General features: G+C 36.1%; 2 protein-coding genes across 5 annotated transcripts in view; both read right to left on the bottom strand.

Annotated features, from left to right (window-relative positions):
* LOC111872345 (gastrula zinc finger protein XlCGF57.1) overlaps window positions 1-24,883 on the bottom strand; it is a 151,316-nt gene that overhangs the window by 16,186 nt on the left and 110,247 nt on the right. Inside the window, exon 6 of one of the 4 annotated variants that reach the window (XM_023866122.2) lies at window positions 17,636-19,470. The exons of the other annotated variants lie outside the window; for them this stretch is intronic. Within the exon in view, the coding sequence (XP_023721890.1) occupies window positions 18,021-19,470 (1,450 nt within the window). The 3' untranslated portion in view covers window positions 17,636-18,020. Of the gene's footprint in view, window positions 1-17,635; window positions 19,471-24,883 lie in introns of those variants that run through there. 4 annotated transcript variants of the gene reach the window in all.
* LOC111872348 (endothelial zinc finger protein induced by tumor necrosis factor alpha-like) lies at window positions 4,905-7,714 on the bottom strand. Its single transcript, XM_023866134.2, has one exon. It carries the CDS (start codon window positions 7,339-7,341, stop codon window positions 5,425-5,427), a length of 1,917 nt encoding a protein of 638 aa, XP_023721902.1. The 5' UTR covers window positions 7,342-7,714; the 3' UTR covers window positions 4,905-5,424.

Consider the following 24,883-nt stretch of genomic DNA (forward strand, 5'->3'; position numbering starts at 1 on the left):
TGTGTCCTGTGACTGATAATCCCTCCAGCTGCAAAATTTGCACTGTTATCCAATTTCTTCATGCTAAAACATGAGTGCTCCAGAAATCTATCATGAATTATGTGTGGTTTATGGCCAAAATGTAATGAGTGAAGGAAATGTAAGACAATGGTGTGGAATGTTCAAAGACGGGCAAACAAATGTTCATGTTAAAGCATGAAGTGGTCAGCCGGCCATCTGTAGTGAGTGATGATCTTGTTCAAAGTTTGGCCAAAAAATTTGTGAAAGGCAGTGCTTCACAAGTTCAAAACTTTTGTGTGAATATCCAGAAATTTCACATGCTGTTCTCTGTGAGATTATCACAGTTAAGCTAGGCTATCACAAGTTTGCACAAGATGGGTTCCAAAAATTCTCATGGCTGCACATAACACACAGAGAATGGCTTCAGCTTTGATTTTTTAGAGCGATACCACAAACATGGCAATGAATTTCTCAGTCACATCATACAAGTAACAGGTGATGAAACCTGGGTTTCATTTGTGAATGTTGAAACCAAAGAACAGTCAAAGCAGTGGATGAACTCACATTCACCAGACAAGCCAAAAAAGTTTCAACAATGCTGTCTACCAGAAAGCTGAAGGCATCTGTTTTCTGGGACAGGAAAGAGGTGCTGATGGTAAAATTCATGCAACAAGGGACCACAATAACAATACAAGTGCACTGCAAAACACTAAGAAAACTGTGTAGGGCCATTCAAAACAAAAGGAGTGGAATGCTGACACCTGGTATAGTGCTCCTCCATGACAATGTATGTCTGCATACAGCTGCTTGCACTTGAGCACTGCTGGAGCTTTACAACTGTGAGTTGTTTGACCATGCTCCGTACAGCCCTGATATTGCTCTGAGCCACTACCACCTGTTTACCTACTTGAAGAACTGGTTGCGATCACCGCACTTCAACAATGAGGAGTTGATAGAAGGTGTCAACATGTGGCTGAGCTCATGGGCGGCAGACTTCTTTGACACAGGGATACAAAAATTTATTCCCCAACACAAGTGCCTTAATTCTGGTGCTAACTATACTGAGCTTACATATATATGTATTTTTTTTACATACAAATACATACAAATTACATTACATATTACATACAAATTATTTTTTCTCACTGATTATTTTGTTAACAGCTGATCAGAGGTTACTTTACGAATAACCCTTGTATAATAATGTGAATACCAGAGAAACACATTCTGAAGATACAGAGTAGAATGAGCTGGGTCAGGATATGGTGCACTGGTGGACTTCAATCGTAGCAGATATGAATTGTTTGGCTCCATACAAAAAGGAAATTTCTTGATCAGATGAATAGCCATCATCTGCTCAAGAAAGACTGTGCCATAAAGTGTGCATCTAACCCTTTGCTATGCAATATAAATCTGATCTCAGTCCAGCTAATGTAAACACATTTAATACTTCAAGCATGGCAGAGGAAATTTAATTTTGTTAGGTTCTACTACATGGGATGCAGCAAACAGTTAAGTAGTCATTGGCTCCTTCTCCCATATGAATAGCTGAGGTAGTACTTTTAATCAGAAACCTGAAGTAAAGTCATTTGGAAGGAGCTAAGTACAAGTGGAAGGATGATTTAAAATTAACTGTAAAGAAACTGAATAGGAGGACCTGGATTGGATTCATTTGGATCAGAAACCACAAATCAAAAAAGAATGGCAATAAAGGAAATTACACAGCACACAAATTTCAAAAGCAAACCTTTATTTTCATATGTTTACAGAACAATATTATGTAAGTTGCATGTTCAAATTTACTATCCCTGAAAGAAGCCTCAGAGTCTGAGCTTTAAAATTTATTATCATTACTATTATTTCATGTTGCAATAAATGCAAAAAAGCATGCCAGTATCAAACAATGGCATTTCAGTACTCTTTCATATGTTACATTAAAGAAAATTAGCCTATCAACTTAATCTAAGGTTAGTGGACACATACTGACTGACCAGGTGACCACTGCGTGTCGGCGAAGTTAGTGCCAACTTTGGTGGAAAGAGGGTGTCATGAGGTCAGTGCAACGAACACCCACGGCCAATAATTTTTGGTTTTCTAGACCGGAGCCACTACTTTTCCATTCAAGTAGCTCCTCAATTATCCTCACGAGGCTGAGTGGACCCACTACTTCTTAGAAAATCTGGTAGAGCCTGGAATCAAACCTGGGACCTCTGGATCTGTAGCCAGGAACTCTGACCACTAGACCAGTTGCTATAGTTCGAATGTGGACTAAAGCCACGGAGTTTGCTTGTAGTGGACACATACATTGAGTATGGAGAAACCATTATATTGAACATTAAGAAGAAAATACTGTAATTTTGGGGTTTCTTTTTTTCTTCTTTGGTCCTTCAAGAGGTATCAGGTTTCATTTCATGTATGACATTTATTGGTGTTATCACCTGACCTAAGTATCCCATGAATGCAAACACAGTTAAATGAAAATAGATCCAATAATTTTGACAGAAATGGAAATGTAAAGTAGTAAATAATAATCTCTGTTATAAAAACCAATTCTATGGTATTCAGGAACTGTTCCTTCTTAATTGTATATGGTGGATATAAGAAATGTTTTGAACCAAATTTTTAATAACATTTATTTAAAATAATAGAATGAGTCATTCAACCCTTTGGGCCTACTGGGACATAAGTATGTCCCACAGATATCTTTGGTAAGTTTTCTGGGACCTATGTGGCTTTCAAATTAATGCACTCAAAGTATCACAATTCTTTTTGTGCCAGTTATGAATGCAATCTAATGCAGATAAAAACCACAGAAATCAAATTTTAAATGTGTTTTGTACATAACTTTACCCTTACACACATGCACACACTCATACACAAATCTCTGGATCTCCATCACACACAGCACATTTTTTGCACACTGTTACTATTATCACTACAACAGTGAAAAGATTCAACTGATAAATAAATTCCCATTATCAATCTTAACAGCCATTATTATAAGATTAAGCAAGTTATTTATCTTTCAGCAACCTGCAGCACAATTTTTCCGCAAACTTTATAACATGCACTGTATTTAACAGCAGAGATTTATTTTCAAGACACTTTTCATTCCAATATATATTTAGACACACTCAGTCTATGTTTCTCCCTTAATGTCAGGGAGCAAATTTCACACCCATACAGAACCACAAGCAAAATTATATTTTTGTATATTGTAATTTTTAAGTTTTTGGACAGCAGATGATAAGACAAAGGGTTCTGGTCCGAATGGTAGCAAGAATTACAGGAATTCAATCTCCTCTTAATTTCCCCCTGAATCAGGTTTTGATTTGTTACTGTTGTTACCAAAAGGAGCCGGGATAGCATAGTCAGTATAGCGACTGGCTACAGGCTGGACAACTGAGGGGTAAGAGAGCTGAGTCCTGATACGGTCAAGAATCTTCTCTTCTCCAAGTTGTCCAGACCAGCTCTGGGGCCCACCCAACCTCCTATCCAATGGGTACCAGAGGGTCTTTCCCTGGGGGGTAAAGCGGCCGGGGCGTGAAGCTGACCACTCACCTCCAGCTAGTGCTGAGGTCAAGAAAATGTGGATCTATACATCCACTCCTGCATATGCCTTCATGGCATAGTGCTTAATTACTTAAGCACAGAGACAACTTTACCTTTTACTGTCATTCCCAAATATTTGAACTGTGCCATATTTTCAAAGGATCTGTTATTGTTATGAAATAAAATTAAATTCCTTCAAAAGTTCAAATTTAACTGAAATGTGTTCAACAGTTTCTAATACAAAATATGCAGGCAAATAATATCCCCACCATATTTAATTTCATGCAAAGAACACACACAAAAGTAATATTTTCATTTTAGACTGGTTTCATACACTGATACAAGTAATTCACTAACATTATATTTTGAAAGCAACAGCTCATTCAGTTGAAATGTCTTCAGATATTCAAAACATTGTGGATAAGTGAGTGTGTGACTACCACACAATCTCAAACATCCTTTATTAAACCCCATATATAAAGCTGCAGATAAATAGCAAATGCTGAGCAGTTTTTCATTATCATCTCCATTGCTGTAAGACAGACTGTAAAAACTTATGTGTAACAAATTCATAAAACAGTTATGGTGAAAAAAGAAACAGAAAAGTTGTAACATCTGTAATGTTACTTTGTCTTCAACAAGGAAAATACGTAACTTCTTGTAACTGTCAATAACACAGCCACAGGTTTCTAGGGTTTTCCAGTTCTCCACAGAAATTCTGGGAATAGTAGCAAAGTGGGCTCAGTAGAAGTCTGAGTGCTTTGGGTGACTAGAAGTTGTCCCCGCAATGTCAATATTGGGAACAGTATGCCATGACTGCTTCCTCACACATGCCTGTGGCTTTGTATTTCACATCATCCAACACTGTATATAAACAATCTGTTCAGAGCATATAGTACTGTAAAATATTCAACTTCAATAGCTACAGAAATGCCAGAAATATCCAAGATTAACCAAAACACAAAACATCTGAAACCTATAAGAAAATTTTCCAGCAATCCTTCTTGCACACATATTTTTCAAGCCATATTTAATATTAACTCCAAAAAATAATATATAACATATTAAACAAGAGTAAAGCTCAGCAACATTCGTTAACATATAAGATTATAGGTTTTCATGGTAGTAACTGTTCAGATTACGGTCTTCTTGGTTGGGGATACCAATAATCCAGAGCAATATGCTACCTTTGTCTTCACATGTTGTGACACTATTTGTCCCCCTTCCCTGTCACTGTACCTGTACATAAACTAGTTACTCTCTCACACACTCACTTCATTCCTAAAGATGAAGGCAGTATGTTCCTCTAAAATGCTGACATCTATCTACAAAACTATATGGTGTCAAAACTCATACATACATACATTACATTCCGTAGATCCAAAGTAAGTCAGAATGACTGTAGGATGTGGAACAAGTCATACAAATACAAAAGCCATAAATACAGTACAACTGAGACAAATGAAAAATACATCCACATATATAAGACAATACTGTCAACTTATGCTTGTACATAACCTTTTAAAAGGACGAGTCATTTTTAGACAGTAGGAATTCATCAACAGAGTAGAATGAGTGTGTATTTAAGTATTGTTTCAGTGCTAATTTAAATTGCGCCTTTTCATTCATTAGACTTTTGAGACTAGATGGTAGACTGTTGAAAATGTTAATGCCAGAATAATATGCGCTTTTCTGAAAACATGTCAGGTTGGCAACCGGTCTATGGAGATGATGCTTGTTTCTCATGTTAACACTGTGTACATCCGAATTGGTCTGAAAACGTTCTTGGGTTATTTATAATGAAGCTCAATAATGAAAATATATATTCACATGGAAGAGGTAAGATCACAACCTAGACAACTGTTTACATAATTAAGACACACTGTGCAACTTTCGTCTATGCTTCTTCATGTCTCCAAGCTGAGAAAAAGCATGACCACAGATATCACACTTGTGGGGCTTCTCACCTGTATGGGTTTGGATATGTATTTTCAGATGTGAATTTCGCAGGAATGCCTTACCACAAAGGGTGCACACATATGATCTCATGTCTGTGTGATATAATATATGCTGAACAAGACCTCCTTTCTGAGTGAAAGCTTTGCTGCAAATCTTACACTTGAATGGTCGTTTCCCTGTGTGGATATTTAGATGCATATTTAGAGAATTTTTAGAAGTGAAGGTTTTACCACATATATGACATATAAATGCACATTTTATCTGTTTCTTATATACTCTGTGGCTAATAAGCTGATGTAAATGAAGTGAATGCTGAGAGATGTAACTTTTGTCACATTTTTTACACTGAAATGGATGCTCACCTGTGTGATTCCTTACATGAATTTCCAGTCTCTCTCTAGTAGAGAACTCTTTGCTACAAAATTCACACAAGAAAGTCAAAGAAGTATTTTCCAATCCCAATTCTGTATATACAGTACCATGACAGTTTCTCTCATGGGTTGCCAGAGCACTAGAAGTTTTGTAAGCTGTATGACAGGTTCGGCAAACATGTTCTTGATGGCTGCTATGAGAAATCTGATGTTTCTGCAATAACCATCTGTTTTTCCACACCACTCCACATATTTCACACATGAATTGTTCCTTTGTTTCCTGATGCACTACAGCATGATTGTTTAGTAATGCAAGATATTTAAATATCTTCCCACATACTTCACATATGTATTTAGACGGGTTCTTGAAATCAGATTTTTGTTGCTTTTCACTGCTTTCATGGAACTGTTGCTCATGAGATTTTAATTTACGAAAATTGTCAAAAACATCACCACATATGTAGCATAAATACTCTAAACATTTAACTTTTTGTTTAAATGAAAGTTTTGAATGACTCTTTCGGTGAGTTATTAATTCCAGTTCTGAATGAAATACCTTGTTACAATCCTTGCACAAAAATTGAAGTTCACTGATGTGATCAGCTATTAAATGCTGCTCTAATGAGGATGCAAACACAAACTTCCTGTTACAGTATTGGCATGGATGAATCTTGGTTGTACTATGTGTCAGTTTATGAAGTGCTAGCATATACTTATTCTTGTAAATTTTCTGACAAATTTCACATTTTTCTGGTTGACAAGAATGCATTCGTACATGGTGTTCTAAAGCACCTGCTGTAAAGAACTTTCTGGCACATACAGTACAGGCATGTTTTGGTTTCTCTGCACCTGGAATATGATACTTCATGTGAGCAGTCAATTCTGCAAAAGACAGAAAACCTTCATCACAAGCAGAACATGAATAGACATTTATGAAACCATCAGTAGTTTCTTTCAATGCATTTTCAGGTATATTTGATAAGTCAGGTATGTTTTCTTTGCTATATTCTTGGGTTTGTGCAACAGTACTATGCCGGTGCCAATTATCACTGTTCATTTCAGAAGATTCAAAACCAAGTAGACTGGAATTAAATAACACATCACACTCCTCAAGGACATCAGTATTTGAACTGACATTTTCATGTTGCTTACTGCTGCTCACTACGTGCAGGTTCTCATCTTTACTTGACATCAACAAATCCTCTTGGAGGAAATCAGAATACTCATTAATATTATCATGACGACAAACTGATGAACTGTCCACCCCAACAAATAGTTCATTACTATTACTATCACTTATATCGGTAACAGTTCGCAGCTCATTTTCTGCATCTGTGTCATATAGGCCATATTTATCATACGTTTCAATGTTAAACAGCTCACACATAGACATATCATCACCATTTACTTCACTGTCAAATATATCTTTATCTTCATCGTATGTAAGTGGTGAGGACATGATATCTATCACATACAGAAGAAATTCTTCATCGTGATCCTTGGTTGACTCATCATATCTGGAAAACAAAGCAGTCCTCAAGGTTACAAAATTAAATTAAATTATATCAATCATTTATATACATTAAATCAACTTTATACATACAAAGTGTACCTTTCAATGAGGAAACAGGAAAGTTAGGAAAACTATGATATAGTGGTGCTGCATCAGATGTGAATTTAACTTAAGCGAACTGAACCACTCCCCCCCCAATAGAAAATAAAAATAACATAAGCTGATGCCACACACCATGCTACTCGGTGAGCCCTGACTACACCCATATAGTGTTGTTGGGGAAAGATGAACACTAATCATCAGAATATCTGGCATGAATGGTGTGAGTGNCATAGGAAAATAAAAATAACATAAGCTGATGCCACACACCCTGACTACACCCATATAGTGTTGTTGGGGTCAGATGAACACTAATCATCAGAATATCTGGCATGAATGGTGTGAGTGTTCAAGTTTACTGTTTTCCTCCTTCATTCTTTCATTCTTCCATCTCTCTTTTTATGCATTTAAAAACAAAATTATTGTAATTTTACTTGTATATGTACTCTATATTATAGGAGAGTGTGTGAGTGCATGCATGCATGCATGCGCGCGCGCACACACACACACACATTACTGAGTATATGCAAAAGCATGTACTTTATGTGCAATTTAAGGGATTTTCAAGAGTAACTGTGGCTATATGCTATTTTGGGTTTATGTGCTGTCTTCAGAACATAACCCCCATAAGATGCAACTCCACAGTGCCATAGATGAAAAGGTTTCTAGTTCTGCTTCAAAACATGGACCTCCTGAATAAAAATCAGTATTGCTGATCACTGTATTGAGACCTTCACTTTGCTGAGAAAAATCATGAAATACCTCATCCACAATGGCTGGTTCCAATTTGGATTTAAAATGAGTACTGTCTGTGCATGAATTAAGAACAGAAATGACGTTTTTTATTTAACCACAATTTTGCTGCAAATTGCGCTAAATGTAAATAATATTATGACATTCAACTGCATATAAATGGGCTGTTTCAGAGGAATATATTGCATCTATATTCAGAATTGAAGAGTAAGCTAAGCAAGATACTAGAATGTAGCAGGCAGTAAAGAGAGCGTCTTAATAATGAATGAAAAAATATGTTCCACTTAATAAAAACTAACATTTCATAAAAAAATACGCAAGTGAGTTTCTTGGGGTGTTTTTCATTACAATAATGTTCACTGTGCTCTCCAAACGTTTCCATGTAGAGAGTAAACTTACAGATGTATAAAAACCTTGTCATAGGATGGACGATGAAAACATCTTCATCGGCAGTAATGCCTTCCTTGAATAATACAGTGACATTCCATGAAAACACACTGAGCAAAGTAATATTAAGAAAATATAACTCATACAACATTACTGGAGATTTGAGGCTCTCATGGCTGTGATACTCAACATTCTGTTCTTATTGATGGCACCATTTATTCAATTGTGTTTGCTAGGAGCTTTGTAGGAATCCACTGCCCCCATTTCTGGGTAGAATCTAAATATTTTTAATTACCACCTGTGAAATTTCAATGTGTTGTAATCTAGAAGACCACAAACTAAATATAAAACATTTACTTTCCAAATGTTATGTCTTTACTCAAACTTCAAATTTTCTCTTCCTTCACTTCTGTGCAGGAAATCAGATTATCTCTTCTCTAATGATTTCCCAATCTATGCTTTGAAGACACAGTGTGCTCGCACCATTATTCCAGCCGTTTCTTCAGCACCACTTGAAGATGCATTCATATTCATCAAAAGAAGTAAAATATGTGAAACTGTATTCCAAAATTCCTTTTATGAATAAGGAATCAAGAGCATAAATAGTACACATTTCTCACCTGCACTCTGACATGAAACATAAATACAATAATCCCTCAGTGACCATAGGTGGAAAGGACAAGGCCTGATAAGAAATTGGGAATTACAGGAAATGTGGTCTCTTTAAATATTCATTGATATCTAAACTGCCAGTTCATTCCCAATACATAAAAAAATACATTTAACATATTTACAAATAAGACACAAGAAAATGCTACAAAAAGATGCACAGCAATTGTAATCTGGAAGCTTGAAAATGGTTCTGAATGCTATTACAGCTCTGTCCTGGTAAATGCATATCTGTAGTGCTGAAACGACCAATGTTTTCTGTGTTCATAAATTAAAAACTTCAGATATGGAGAACACAATACTATGGTTGGCAGAACCACAGTTTATATGAGACTGCTGTGTTTCTAATTTGTAAGGCCAGAAACATAATCAAAATCTCCAAGTCTGTAAGGTTATATTTAACACATTTTCTTCCACAGAAATAAGCACAATGTTCTATTCCAGCAATCTGTATCTCATGTTATTCATTTATCCCTCTCAAATACCTAATGTTTATTTACCTGTGGATGTAACTAATTTTACCTTTTAAGACTGAGTAGGTAATGAAGAAACCAGTGCTACACAAAATATTATCCTTTTCAAATGTGAAGTACTGACTATGGCAGCAGATTTAGTAATTCCAGTTTTAAAGACTATATCAGTTTAATATATACTCTGCTTAAATGACTCTGACACTATTGGACCAGTTAATGTAAATGCAATTTATATTACATTTCAGTTATGTTATTAAATATGCCAGGGGACATTTCAATCTAGTAAGTTCTACAACAGCACCTGTGATGCAGAGTTAAATCACAGAAAATTCAGCCTTTTAATTAAAAACAATGAAGAAGTTTACTAGATAAGAAACAACATATGATCCAGTACCCTAATACAGAAACTAAAGGCATGACAGATGAGCATACATGGTGTGTCAATATAGAATCATCTTTTATATATATAAATAAAGAATACACTAAGAATGCAGGAGTTTAACAGGAATACTGTGAAGGTTTGCTGCAAGCTCGTACACCTAGACTTCATCATGAAGTATGGAGACATGAACACACACACTCACACAGAAAACTTTCACAGTTAACCCATTATGACACCACTTCAATTTATTGTATCTTTATGCTATTAGACAAGTTAATTTAAATACCAATTTATTTATTGAATTTTTATGTTATATTTAGCAGAATACATTTTAATTAACTACATTCTATTGCATCGGGTCTGGCAAAAGGTTATGTGAACTGTTTTTGTAGAGAAACATTATATCTCACAAGGAATTCAATTATGTTCATGTCTGTACTGAATTCATAAGGATAAATATAATCTCTTTTGTAAGCATGTGTGCTACAGATATTGCATAATCTGACAGATTTGCATTACCCTACAAACATCAAGTAGAATTTCTATCAGAATTAACAATCAGCATACACATTACATTATCCGTGAAATATATGATGGTAAATTTATTTACTATACATGAGATAGACTTGAAAGGATTCTGACGATGGTGTATACTGTACGTCTTTTGGCTTATTTTGGACTTCACCCATCGTCTGGTATGTAAAAGACAAAAGACCACGACGTTTTGGAGACTGGATCTGTTTCCGTCTTCAGGTGGATAGGGAAGGATAAACCTACTCAGTTGGGCCCGCTAGAAAGAGCTAGTCCCTATCCACCTGAAGACAGAGACAGATCCAGTCTCCGAAACGTCGTGGTCTTTTGTCTTTTACATACCAGACGATGGGTGAAGTCCAAAATAAGCCAAAAGACGTACAGTATACACCATCGTCAGAATCCTNAGAGTTGAGGTTTTAATGACAAAGGAGGATTGGGATTGTGGTATTCTGGGTTATAACACTGAACAATTTTATCGATGGTTACTATGATTCAGAGGAAACTATGACTCCACCTTCCTTCGTTTCTAACAGCCAAAAAATTTACCAGCTGCAGAAGACAGGTCAGTGAAATAACATTACATAAAAAATTTCTACATATTTACACATTCTGTACTTTTAAGCATATTTTTGATATCTTGCAAAACAGAAAAGTTACTAGGATGAATCCTGTGTCAGAGATACTTAAAATACTGGAGACGCTGTTCTTGAATTTCCTTCAGTCTGCTATGAATTTGAATTCAATGCAAATTATACAGAACTCACTGAAAAAAAAAACTAAAAAAAGTATGAGATTTATTTTTATGCACCCCACTTAAATCTAAACATGCCTATGAAAAAAATAACTTATGATTAGGAATTTATGAATTTCACTTGTTGTGTTGATGGTGGTGAACTTATATGTTCTATAACAAGGGAATGTTGTGGCAGCCAATTATTCAGGGAAGACATATCAGGAAATTAGATAATCATTAGTTGTGCTGGTTTTCTTTAATCAAGAGTAAAATCATTTACTGGTGGTTCAGTGAGGCCTGGTCTCTAAGCCATACAGAAGAGCTACAACACTGGCTACTAGTGGCATAGCCAATGGCTATTGCACATGTCAGTGAGATAGCTCAGATCCCACCAATTGGCTACTGTTTCTACTATAATTTCTGAGACTTTAATTCTTGTCACTGAAATCCTCATGAAGTATAGGAAGTATCCAAAGCCAAAAATACATATTAAAACTTTCTATTAAAACTGATGATTGTATTTACAATTTATATATGGGAAAATTTTGCTGTATGGTACTTAAAGGATAAAGCTCACAATGTGTACTTATTATGAGATATGAGGTTCTCAGTGGTGGTGAATATGAAGGTTCCCGTCTTCAGGGATGTGACACTGCATAGGTTGATGGACAGGTACTGACATTTTTGAGGAATATACTCCTCTTCTACCCATAATACTGAGGCAGCTGTTCTCCTGAAATGTCAGAAACTTTCCTTCTACCAGACTACACAGCAGCATGTTACCTTCAAGTAATTACTCTCTTGCTATTCTGTACTTTCAATTACATCCACATAAACAGTTTTCAGCATTTATCCCAGATAACAGTAAATATTATAAGCTATAACCTGTTTGAGCAAGTTGGAAGGTGACATCTTAAAACACTAAAATATATCATCCAAGCAAGGTAACACAATTCATGTCAAATACACAGTTTGAACAAAATCTGAATTTGCCAAGTAACACTTTCACCAATGGAAAAATGCAGAAGTCAAGTCAGTCCTTCTTTGGTATAACAACATTATGAATTTTCAACCGATGCTTCTTCATGTCTGTCAACTGAGCAAATCCACGACCACAAATTTCACAAATGTGAGGTTTCTCCCCTGTGTGAGTGCGGATATGAATGATAAGCGTTTCTCGCCGACGGAATGCTTTCTCACAGAGATGGCATGGGTATGGTCGGTGGTCTGAATGAAGTGCAGAATGATTCACAAGACTTGTTCTTTGTGTGAATGCCCGATTACAAATTGTACACACATACGGTTTCTCCCCTTTGTGTATTCGGAGATGGATGTCCCTGTATTGTTTAGTTGAGAAGACTTTGCCACACACTTCACAAGGGAAGACTCCTTTATTACCATACACCTTGCGACCTTCATGAACCACCCTCCGATGAAATAATAGGGAACTGTAGATTCTGAAGGCATGGCCACAGTGCTCACAACTGAAAGGACGTTCACCTGTGTGAGTACGCATATGAGCTGCTACTCTCTTTGGGGTAGTGAATTCTTTCTTACAAACACCACAGGGAAAACTCAAAGACTCTTTCACTTTGCCTGGCCCTAATGAAAATATTCCATGCACTTCCTGCTCATGAGAGAGAAGGTTCCTGTGTCTCTTGTAAGCTGACCCACAGATCTTACAAGTATAGGGTCGCTGTTCTGAGTGACACTCTTGATGCATTTTTAGCTTGTAATTAGTTTCAAATCTTTTGCCACATGTTTCACATACAAAGTTCTTCTCTCCATGCTTCAATGTGTGCTTCCTTAGGTATTTGTTAAACTGAAAAGACAACCCACAAACTTCACAGATGTGTTTCTTTTCACCAAGGACAACCGGAATACGTTGATGTACTCTCTTTTCATGACATCTCAATTTACTTGAGGTGTTGAAAGTCTTTCCACACGCATGGCAGAGGTGTGATGTCTCTAAATCACTCCAAACACTAGGATCGTGAGAGATTCGATGAGACTGCAATTTATTTCTGGATGTAAACACTTCATTACAAACCCTACATTTATGTTCAGTAAGTTTTTTGTGAACTGTTTTTAAGTGCTGTTTCAATGAAGATGTACAACCAAACTCTCTTCCACAGTGCTGACAGTGATAAAGCTGTACTCCTGTATTTTGTGTTTCAACAGATGCTAATTCTTCACTCATAAATTTGTCATTCATATAACTGTTATGAGAAGAATCATTCTTGTCACATTCATAATCAAGTCCAGATTTTTTATCTACAAAATCAGAGTAATTTCTGCTCTGTTCAGTTTGGGAAACAACTCCATATGCAAACACTTCATGAGCAGAAAGATCATCTATAGGCTCTTGGCCAGCCAGCTGAGATACATCTTTGGTCTGGAAAATGTCAGCTTTACTGGGTCTTTCCATACTCAAATTTCTGTCTTCTTTTGTAAGTTGGAATATTTTTATTTGTTTTTTTGATAACCTGCTGCACCTGGAAAAAAATTGTGCTTGCTTATTAATTTTGGCAAAATATAGTACACATGTAGTTCTCAACTCAGATACGTCTCAGCACATACTGAATACAATTAAACATTCACTATCACTGGTAGAGCACTGAATGAATGCTAGTTTACACTTCCACAGTATGATTTCTGGATCTTATATACCTATCAACCAGCCACTAAATGATGACATAGCTCACACTGTGCTTTTATATGGATACAATTATTTTTTGTTTTTAGTTTAATCTGATGATGATTCTATTTTTTGAAATTTACATCTCTAACAGTCAATGTGAAAACATTGTTTAACAATGTCAAATACTATTCACAAGAAAGTTTGTAATCTGGTGACATTAGATAGAAATTCATAACACATGATTCAAGTGATCATATGAAAAGTATCAATAAGATATTTATATACACATACATAATTCTGCATACAATTAAATAAAAATCTAAATAAAGCTACTACTAAGTCACCAAGTTTTCACTGGAATAATAATGTTATGTAGCTGTATATGCATGTGTTCTGATTTCTTCATATACTAAATTATGTTATATGCATTCTTTTGCTAGTATAAAGTTATTTCTTGGTTTGGAGATATATAAGAAGCTTCTATAATGTGAAAGGGACTTCAAGAGTTAGTAAAGGTCGAGAAACACAAATATGGGAATACTACAATTGATTAAGAAAGTAAAATAGTTCCTTCTTCAATTAGTTCTATTAATTTTTAACTTGTTTCTTACACACACACACTAAGGATTAAAAAGAAAGAGTTACTGGAACTAAAGGTTTTGACTCAAAACGAAGACAGAACACACACACACATACCCAGCAGGCCCAACAGTATAACACACGCAGTCACAGGAGCAAGACACAACAAAAGCACAACACACACACAATAGTGAAGGAGTGCTCCAACAGAGGAGGATGGGCGTGACTGGCGTAGTGAGGTGCGACGTAGCGATGAGGAATCCTGAACAATTTTAATATTTTTAACGTTTGACATTTGTCAATGTATATGATAAGATATATATTTTAGTTATTTTAATGTGAGGACAAGGCATGCAATGAACTAGTTTGGCGTGGATTGAGTAAGCACCTGAAGATGGCATTTTTATGCCGAAACATGTAGTGCGAGTGAGAGAGGGGGATGGATGAGTGTATGCACTGCAAGACGGTTTAAATAAATCATAGAATATAATAACTTAAACCAAAAATGACCATCTAATATATGTCAAATCTGGAAGTCTATGGCACATAACAACAAACATTTATGCCATACAGAAACATGATTCACATCTCAACCTTCAAGGCTATGAAAAGTGGCCAAAATTTCCACAAAGGAATTGCTTAAACTACTATCTGTCTTGCTCCTACAGCCTAATCTTAACATTCTGTTTAATATGCAGTGAACATGGGATCATTTTGTTATCTCCTTGCACAACAATACTTTTCTTATATTCATACAGGGTTAAAAATATGAGTGTGTTACAGGAGAAGAGAAAGAACTGAAAGGTAAATATACACACACATGAATTTCCAGGTTCAGCCATGCTTAAGACTGGCTATTTATGAACACAGCCCAATTATTTTAAAACATTCATGTAGACCATTGAAGCAGGCTTCTCTTGCCTCCCAGTTCTACAAATAATAATCATGGGGGTGAATATTATCATAAGCCATATTAAAGAGGTGATCAATTAAGTGTAAACAAAACATGTGACTGAACCCCATAAAACATTTCTTTATCTGTTTATGACATATAATTGAAGTTGCTCAAATAAAGAATACAGAGCATATTTTTAAACATTTTCAGTACAACCAGCTATCAATGTCTGCATTTACAATACCTGTATACTGTAAATGTGAGTATAAATCAGCAGTATGAGACCATTTCATGATATAGAAAGTAGGTATCAAAGCTTTCAGAAATATGAGAACTGAACAAATAATGGCAGATGTAAAAGATTCATCTATAATAGGGTTTAGACAAACATTAGAAATGAAACTATGAAGTTTGCTAAAGACTGATTTCTGAAAGGATCCCATCCTAAAAAAATATGAAATACCATTCCACAGTATGAAACTACATTATGAGGGCCTCAAGGAAGATGGGAAAGCTCAGTTCTGTCATAACCATAAGATGTAAATTAAATCTAATGCAACAAGCATGTCAAAAATTACATCTAACAATGTTATGACATATTTATGCTCTTATTCTTCAAACATGATGTACTATGTTCTGAGAGTGAATTTAAAACATATATTCCCCAATGGTGATAGAAAAATAAAAGTAAAAATCTAGACAATCGGCTCAGAGATGGCGGTAAGGTTGTCAGCCTTACATGCCGGCCGCGCTTTACTCCCCAGGAAAATGATTTGATTAATTCCTAGTACTCATTTCTGTTAGAGGCTGAGTAAACCCCAGGGCCTTGTCGGCTGGAAGGATTAGGTCAACTGAAAAAAATCCAATGACCTCATTGGGATTCGAACCCGTGACCTTCCGGCATGTAGCATTGTAGCATAGCCCCTCAAGCACTATGCTATCATGTGCCCCTGGTGATAAAAAAATGCTCTCCAATATTTTATGCTTCTTTTTAACACTCAATCTTGTTTCTTGTCCTAGCAGCATCCAACTTAATTCTAGTCCTAAATTTCTGCAACTGGTCCCTTATGTACAAAACTGGCTTATGAATTTCAACAATATCTGGTATAACAAGTACTGAGGCTAATACTAAAATTAAATAATAAAAACATACATAATAATAACACTAATAAGTGATGATGAAATGAATAATGGTGTATAACAGCATAATGAAGGCCTAAAGCTCAGCATAAGAAAAGATACATTGGCATTTTTTTAATTTAACACGTTTTAATACCTGCATTACATGACCTCATATCTTTATGCATCCTCTCATGTAAAATTATTTAACCAAATAGCTTACATTTACTGGAGACCATTCACCTTCATAAACTGTGCAACAGGTGTAAAACACATGAGACTTTTTAGCAATGAACTTCATCATATACAGTTTTAATCAAAAGATGGTAGAAAATTTCTTCATTGCTTGTTCAAAAAGGCCTACAATTGGATCCCATCCTAAGTCAGTTTAATGCAGTCTACACCTTCATACATTAGTCATAAAATATTTATCTTGACACTAGTCTCCCCTTTTGCCTAGGTCATCCATGTGGCCTCTTCTGACAAAAATTTTGTATGCTTATCTAATTTTCCCACACATGATACCTTCCCACCCACAGCACCTTACTTGATTTAATTACCCCAACAATATTAGATAAAGAGTAAACATAAATATTATGAATTTCTTTACTATGCCATATTTTTCCACCTTCATTTTAATTCCTCTTTTGTAGGCCTCATACAATATTAATACAAACTGCAGGTACTAATAAAAAAAAGAGAGATTACCAAACCAAGGCAACTCACTCCCATACCCACATAAAATTATGACTATAAACATTGTGATGTCATCTTTGAACTTACAATCATTTTTAACTGCCTGCATAAAATTATGTCCGCTATCTTACCAAAATTAAGGAAGGTATTAGTCAGTAGAAGAAAGAGATCAATAACCTACCAAAATGAGTCATTTTCTGTCTATTCAAAACATACAGGACAATATACCCACTGCAAATATTGGATGAAAAACTTCAGAGGGTGAAAAACAGTAACTGAATTAATGATATTAAACACATTTTATTGAGAAATACATTATATACATATAACCTGAATGAACAAAGTTTCCTCAGACTTCCCTTTGAATTAGTGTTCACATTTATTAATCAAAACATTTCCAACTTTGCAGTCGGTACAACCCCGGACATGCCTACCATACTCAAATACTAATCAACTCATATTTCTGTTTTATCACTTAAATAACATAACACATATCTGTGTACCATTTGATCATAAGGCAGGTAGAACTAATATTACTATCAACATACACACACTCTTATTTCAATTGGATTAGAAATGAAATTTTTCAAATTAATCGCTGATGACTTGATAGTGAAAACCTATTTGAAATTCAGACAAATTGAGTAACAGCTCCTAATTCACATTCATGTTCTTCTTTGATGAGGAACATTGTGTATTTTTAATCTGTGTTTCTTCATGTCGGTCAACTGGGCAAATCCTCGACCACAAATATCACAAACATATGGTTTTTCACCTGTGTGTGTGCGGATGTGTATTATTAATGTCTCACGGCGTCTGAATGCCTTTTCACACAATTTGCAGGAATATGGTCTAATATCAGAGTGTAATGCTGTATGCTGAACAAGGCTAGTTCCATGTGTGAAAGCCCTGCCACATATCTTACAAATGTGTGGTCGTTCCCCAGTGTGGATACGAACATGTTCATCTCGATAATGCTTTGTAGAGAAGATCTTTCTACATATGTGGCATGGAAAGAGACCTTTGTTTCCATACACTTTTCTGCCTTCATGAACCACTCTCCGATGAACCATGAGAGACTGGTAAATCCTGAATGTGTTACCACATTGTTCACAATGAAATGGACGTTCTCCTGTATGAATCCGCATGTGAGCAGCTGCTCTTTTTGGTGTTGTGAATTCCTTTTTGCACACATCACATGGAAAACTCAAAGATTCCTTTTCTTTACCAGGCCCTAATGAAAATATTCCATGCACTTCTTGTTCATGAGAGAGAAGATTCCTGTGTCTCTTGTAAGCTGAGCCACAGATCTTACAAGCATATGGCCTCTGTTCTGAATGACATTCTTGATGCATTTTTAGTTTATAGTTAGTTTCAAATCTCTTCCCACATGTTTCACATACAAAGTTCTTTTCCCCATGTTTCAACATATGCTTCTTTAAGTATCTGTTAAACTGAAATGACAAACCACAAACTTCACAGATATGTTTCTTTTCACACACTTGCATAGCTGGAATTTCTTGATGAGCCCTTTTCTCATGACATCTCAACTTACTTGATGCATTAAATGTTTTCCCACAACTGTGACACAAGTGTACACCCTCTTCGGTATCACTAAAAGCATTTAATTCGTGTGTTGCCTTATGGGCTTGCAAAGAATGTTTAGACATGAAGGTCACATGGCAGACTCTACAGACAAACTGTTTCAGTTCTTTGTGTTCCTGTTTCAAATGTCTTTTCAAAGATGTGATAGAGGTACACACTCTGTCACAATGCTGACACTGACAGGATTGTGGCTTTCGTTTACTCTCGAAACTGATGTCTATTAGCTCCTCAGCACAATCATCATTCAGAATATAGTTGTGGTCACTTACACAATCATCAGAATTTACACACTGATATTCCAATTCATTTGGTTCTTTATAATCAGCATATGGTTCAAGTAAGTCAAATACTTCATAAGCACACAGATCATCATACAATTCCTGGAAAGAGGATTGTGAGGCATTCTTTGTTATTAAATTACAGTCTTCTGTGGTTCCTTCCTCATTGGATGAAGGTTCTTCGTTAGAAGAGGTCAACGCATTGATTTGTTTCAATGAATACTTGCTGCACCTGGAAAACAAAGTATGCCTGGTAATTGCTATTGGCAAAAACTACATTATTCCAAAACAATGACTTACTAAACATTATTATATTCCAAATATAATGACACTAGTTTATCCATTTGCACAATATAAATGCCTTATAAATCACAATATATATGTCTCTTGAACCTTTTAATGGGTTTTGAGGGACTTTGGAATAGGAAGATTTCACCGAAATATAACTAAACGCATGGTCTGGGCTTTGACAAATTAAAACATGACCATACACTTTAAGGCCTACATAACCTCCAGCCAACTACATACTAATCTACCCTGTATTGTAGGTTTTATGGTCTGGGGCTACTAATGACAAGATCAGTCTCACAACCTCTTCTCCAAAATCCAAAGTTGGAGGATAGTACCACTTAACTTACTTGAAGCACAGAAAGTATCTTTCCTTCTTCCTGCAAGGAACTCTAATCAATCATGACTGATAACAGTATGATTATTTTATGAATTAAGTTAGGCCATGTAAAACTTCAGACAGTACAGTCATCCTTGATGAATTGAAATGAAAGACCTCATAATATGAGGTACACACACTAATGCATGAACCAATAGAGCCAACATAAGGCCCACGCCAGAACTGTGAAATGTGAAAGTTAACTAAGAATATTGAAATTACACATGCCTGTGAATACTCACAAAAAGTATATAAACACAGATGAACAGCCCTTGCCTCAGAAAGTGACTACACATATATTTTCCTCCTTTGTTCATGTGCATAGTAGTGGTCAGCCACTTCTCAGAGTTTATGGAGCTTAATTATTTTTCTATTTAGAAACAAGACGTAATGCACAAGGGAGATTCACATGCAGAGACTGAACATACTCAATAACTGAAATGAATTTCAGAAGTAGAAGTAATTACTTACGGGCAGGGTCTCACATTCATGGACAACTAAGCAAGAACTATAATTTCTTAACACATTCAGGACCGGAGGGGCCAATTGGCCCTCTACGTTTCTATAGCGTTGCGGACCGGGCGGGCCAATTGGCCCTTTTCTGACCCGTTATGTTTTAACTGACTATATCTCGCTGTGTGGCCATGTTGCATCATAACTACTGCGTAGTTGACCTCGGGAATGTTTGCTAGCTTAGCCAGTAACATGATCACGCTCATTTCCTTTCACACCCTAAAGAAAAAAGCCTTTGTTTGAGTCCAAGCTTCCACGTATGAACCAGGAAGTTAGCAGTGCAACACGGATCAGAGACAAAAGCAGTTGCAGGTGAAGCATTCTCTCGGAGAACAAGAAATATTAGATTTGTTCTCCGATGAGCTATCAGATTTGCCAACTGCTTTGTCTTCTGATAGCGAGGCCAGCCTCAGTGAAAGTGACAGTGACAGGGGCCACAGGGCCCCCCAAAATATTGTGTCCAGCAGTTGCAGCGTGATGCCTCTTCACAAAGGGGAATGTTTCCAGAGATATCACATGCGCAAGCACTTCTAGGAGCTCTGGTAAGTGTTCTCCAAAAATTTTAGTTCATAAAATTAATTAGGAGATTTTATATTAATTTTTAAAGTGAACAGTGCACAAGTTAGGGTGCTAGGCTTTAAAACCCCGGTCCCCAGGGTGATTTAAATATTTAAAGAACCGGCCCGCAATGTGTTAAAATTAACATCTCTATAGAAGTTGAGATAATTTTGTATGAAATGGATCAGCACAGCGGTGTAGTAAATAATGGTGAAGGATCTGTTGTTATGCCATGTATACATTACATTATGAGTTTCCTCTTAAAGTTGCAAAAATACAACAGTGTTGACTAAAATATGTAAACGATTTAGTTCAGCATAGTTCTAAGAGAATCTGTACTTCAAATTAAAAAAGACTGAGTTTAAAAAGTGCAATATTTCAATACAGACTACATAACAAAAATAAAAACGAAGCTGCAACTAAAACTTCAAAAATCACTTTGTCCAATCTGCATGTAAAACAGACCTAACATATTACCTCACACAAGACCAAACTCAATACAAATTTTGAGAACAGGGTTTCCTGATACTTAGCTTCTTAAGAAAAGACGGTTCCTCGGGGATGCAGCCTAATAAATTGGATACAGCATTTGATACAAAAATCTTGTTCTGTTTATTTAATTATGTTACAACACTGAAGTTGTGAAATGTGGCAAAATGATTTGGAGTAAAGAATCAGGCAGGATATTGAAGCAAGTAGTTGTGGCCTATCTCAAGGCAACAACCTGGAATTTTCCAGAAGGGACTGAGGACAACCACAAATATCGTCCCAGTAGGCAATCACTACCTGTGGTTTGAACCAGTTTCCCCTCAGTGTGAGTCAGATACGTCACCACTGTGCTAACATACTACAATAAGCTTCCAAAACTATGGATTTATAAACTGTCATTTTATTCTGACCAAATTACTGTCTTTCGGTGTTTGGCACAAGACAATGTAGCTGCTGGAAGCTCAATGTTTAACATAATTTCAACTTTACAGTTTCTTCTAGGACCAGTTTTACTGTCTTGAATAATATGTTTGTCTTGGCAAGAGATTAACACCGCTCTTTTCCAACCCGCCTTTGCTTGTATCGGCGCAGTCGGAATGGTGCTATCCCTGCTACACCTGTTTCTACCTTAGGACAGTGTATGATGGCTACTGGAAGTTGTCCTCACAGATCAAACTAAGGAAGATCGGTATAGGTACGGGAAACTAGCTGGGTCGGTTTGCATGAGTCTCAGGGTAGCGATGCCTAAGAAAGCGTTTTTCTGAGAGTTGAGCCAATTGACGTTTATTCACCTGCTAATTCACCACACTGTTAAATTAATGTATTCTTAGCTTTAAGTTACAGCGTTACACTATCGGCTAGCTATGTCCCGGAGCGTGCAAGGGTCACGTCCGTTCAGTTCGGAATATTGTGAAAGTCTCTCTTTTTGGGAATGGCTTGCACCCCCATGCCAGGAATTCGAAAGATGGTGTTGACATAAACATTTTCATCCCATCTTCCGCAGGAAGCTTGAACGAGGCAACCCAATCATACTGGCCCTCATTCACAGGCAATTGTAACAAGCTCTGACCTGTCCTTTTAGGCGCGTCCGGTTCCCTGTACCCGAGCTAAATTTATGACTGATCATAAATGTCATAACTCCGGACTTCTTGGATCTGCCAGAATCTAGAAATTTTCAACGTAAACACCGTATTGCACGTCCCAGATGATGAAATACGATATTTTAGATCACAATACATTTCCAGTAATATCGAAACATAAAACTTTTGAAATTAAAATTTACCGAGAATTAATTAGAAATAAATTTCAGGTTCATCTATAATCATCCAAATAAATAAGGGCTCAGAATGATCAGCATCAAGATGGACAGTTATGTATTAAAATAATGCAATGATGACCTCTGCAATTCAGTACAAATACTTCTGCATGCAAACTAAATCATGCCTTTATAAAAGAGTATAGTATTGAGCAAAGGAAGGTATCTATTAAATATGTTCATAAACATTCTTCATGAACGATGAGATCTGATATCTAGCATCTTCAAACTCAGAACTGTTTGCACAGAATTAAATAGTATGTCAAGCCTTCCTGCTCATGGGAGAGTTTGAGAATCACTGATAACCCAGATTATGAGGGAAGGAATTTAAGTTAAAATGTTTCAACATTTAATGAGCATACTATTCTGATTCCAGTGCCTCGTAGTTTCCAGATTCTTAAGTTGATTTCTGATCTCTAAAATAAAGAATCCTTTATGTCCTACTTAGAGATAAGATGGGATGGTATGGATTGGATTGATCAGGCTCAGGATAGGGACCAGTGGAGGGTTCTTGTGAACACTATAATGAACCTTTGGGTTCCATAAAATGCTGGGAAATTCTTAAGTAGCTGCAGAATTGGCGGCTCCTCAAGAAGGGCTCAGCTTCATGAGTAAGTATGTAAGTAAGCTATGTCCTACTTGTTTGGCAGAACTGTGGGCAGACTAAGATTAATTCTGTACACAGTAACATACAGTTCTGCTGTGAAGGAAATGCCACTCAAAAATTATATATTACATTACTTTGTATCTTGTTTCATGAAGCAAATAACCAGTTTGTAGCTGAGCAGATTCTAATACCTCCAACTAATCACCAGTGAAGGTAAAAGGTCAGTTCTACTGACACTGCTCCACTGAAATATGACAATTTTTTGTCTGCAGTGATCAAACTGACACTTTACAGCAATAACATGTGAACTTCTGTTACAATATGGACTGGTTCCATTATCTAGTACCTGCTGATTAGCAGAGATTTTTAATTTTAAAATATTCTCTGTAGACATGTTTGTCTGTCAGGATCACCATGAACAAAAATACTGGGTGATTCTAAGTATCTACAAGAGCTGTTACCATCACGATTTATTAATCACATAATAAATTCTATTATTCTTCCAAAATTCTTCATTTTCTGTATAAACAGTTTAATATTAGAACAATCACCTGAACTCAGAAGTTACTTAAATAATTGAGTTTAAAACTAATGATGATGATGATGGCAATCACAGTTTTCTAACAAGTTTACAGAAAAAAAAAACAAATCAGGTTGAGAGAAAAAAGTGAAGACATTTACTAATAAGAACTGAGTTTTCCTCTTTGTAGTTATCACCAGCATTTCTGTTCTCTTGTAGGCAAATAATCCCTATTAGAATATTTTCTAGAACAGTGCAAGGGGAGCATCAGAAAAATATTTCCTTGTATTTCCTTCTTATGTTTTGCAGTTCAGTGACTGTATTGTGTACAAGTAAAACATAAAGGGAGAATTACCACGTGTACCTATCCATCACACTAAGAACGCTTATATGTGTGGAGGTAAAACTCCACACATTCTTAAAACTGGCATTAGGTGGACTTTAGCTGTTAACTTCATACCTGGTCATTTTACTCCCAGGAAAAGAAAATACAGGGCAGGAGGCTGGATGAATTCCAAGCAAAAATCTCTGGCTTTTCCTGGCCATTAAGAATGTAACCAGTTCCTTTACTTAATGAGAAATTCCGACCCAGTCCCAATATGGACTGTCCTGTTATCTAGAATACATTGTACATGGTTAAATATATTGTGACATAAGAATATTTTGCAGCAATGAGCACATCTTTACTGTCCCACTCCAATATTAAGTTGAACAAAGAATTAATATGTAAGAAAAGAACTTGCTGTTGGCAGAGTATTCACAATCCAAATGATTGGATATTGTAGGTCTTAATATAATTAGTACTCCTAGTACACCTGTTTGTAATGTATCACCACACACAATTCACAGGTCAAGTAATAATGACTAAACTGTTATCATCAAATCAAAATATTTCATTCAACAATTATATTCATGAAGGCAAAATAGTTGTTGAAGAGCTGCCACTACAGAAATCTTCAAGCTCATACACTGAATA

Source organism: Cryptotermes secundus, unplaced genomic scaffold (genome assembly GCF_002891405.2).
Source record: "Cryptotermes secundus unplaced genomic scaffold, Csec_1.0 scaffold55, whole genome shotgun sequence".
In the NCBI taxonomy this organism is placed as follows: domain Eukaryota; kingdom Metazoa; phylum Arthropoda; class Insecta; order Blattodea; family Kalotermitidae; genus Cryptotermes; species Cryptotermes secundus.

Coding starts and splice junctions, on each gene's coding strand:
- LOC111872348 (XM_023866134.2), bottom strand. CDS start 7,341: ATGTCCTCACCACTTACATACGATGAAGATAAAGATATATTTGACAGT.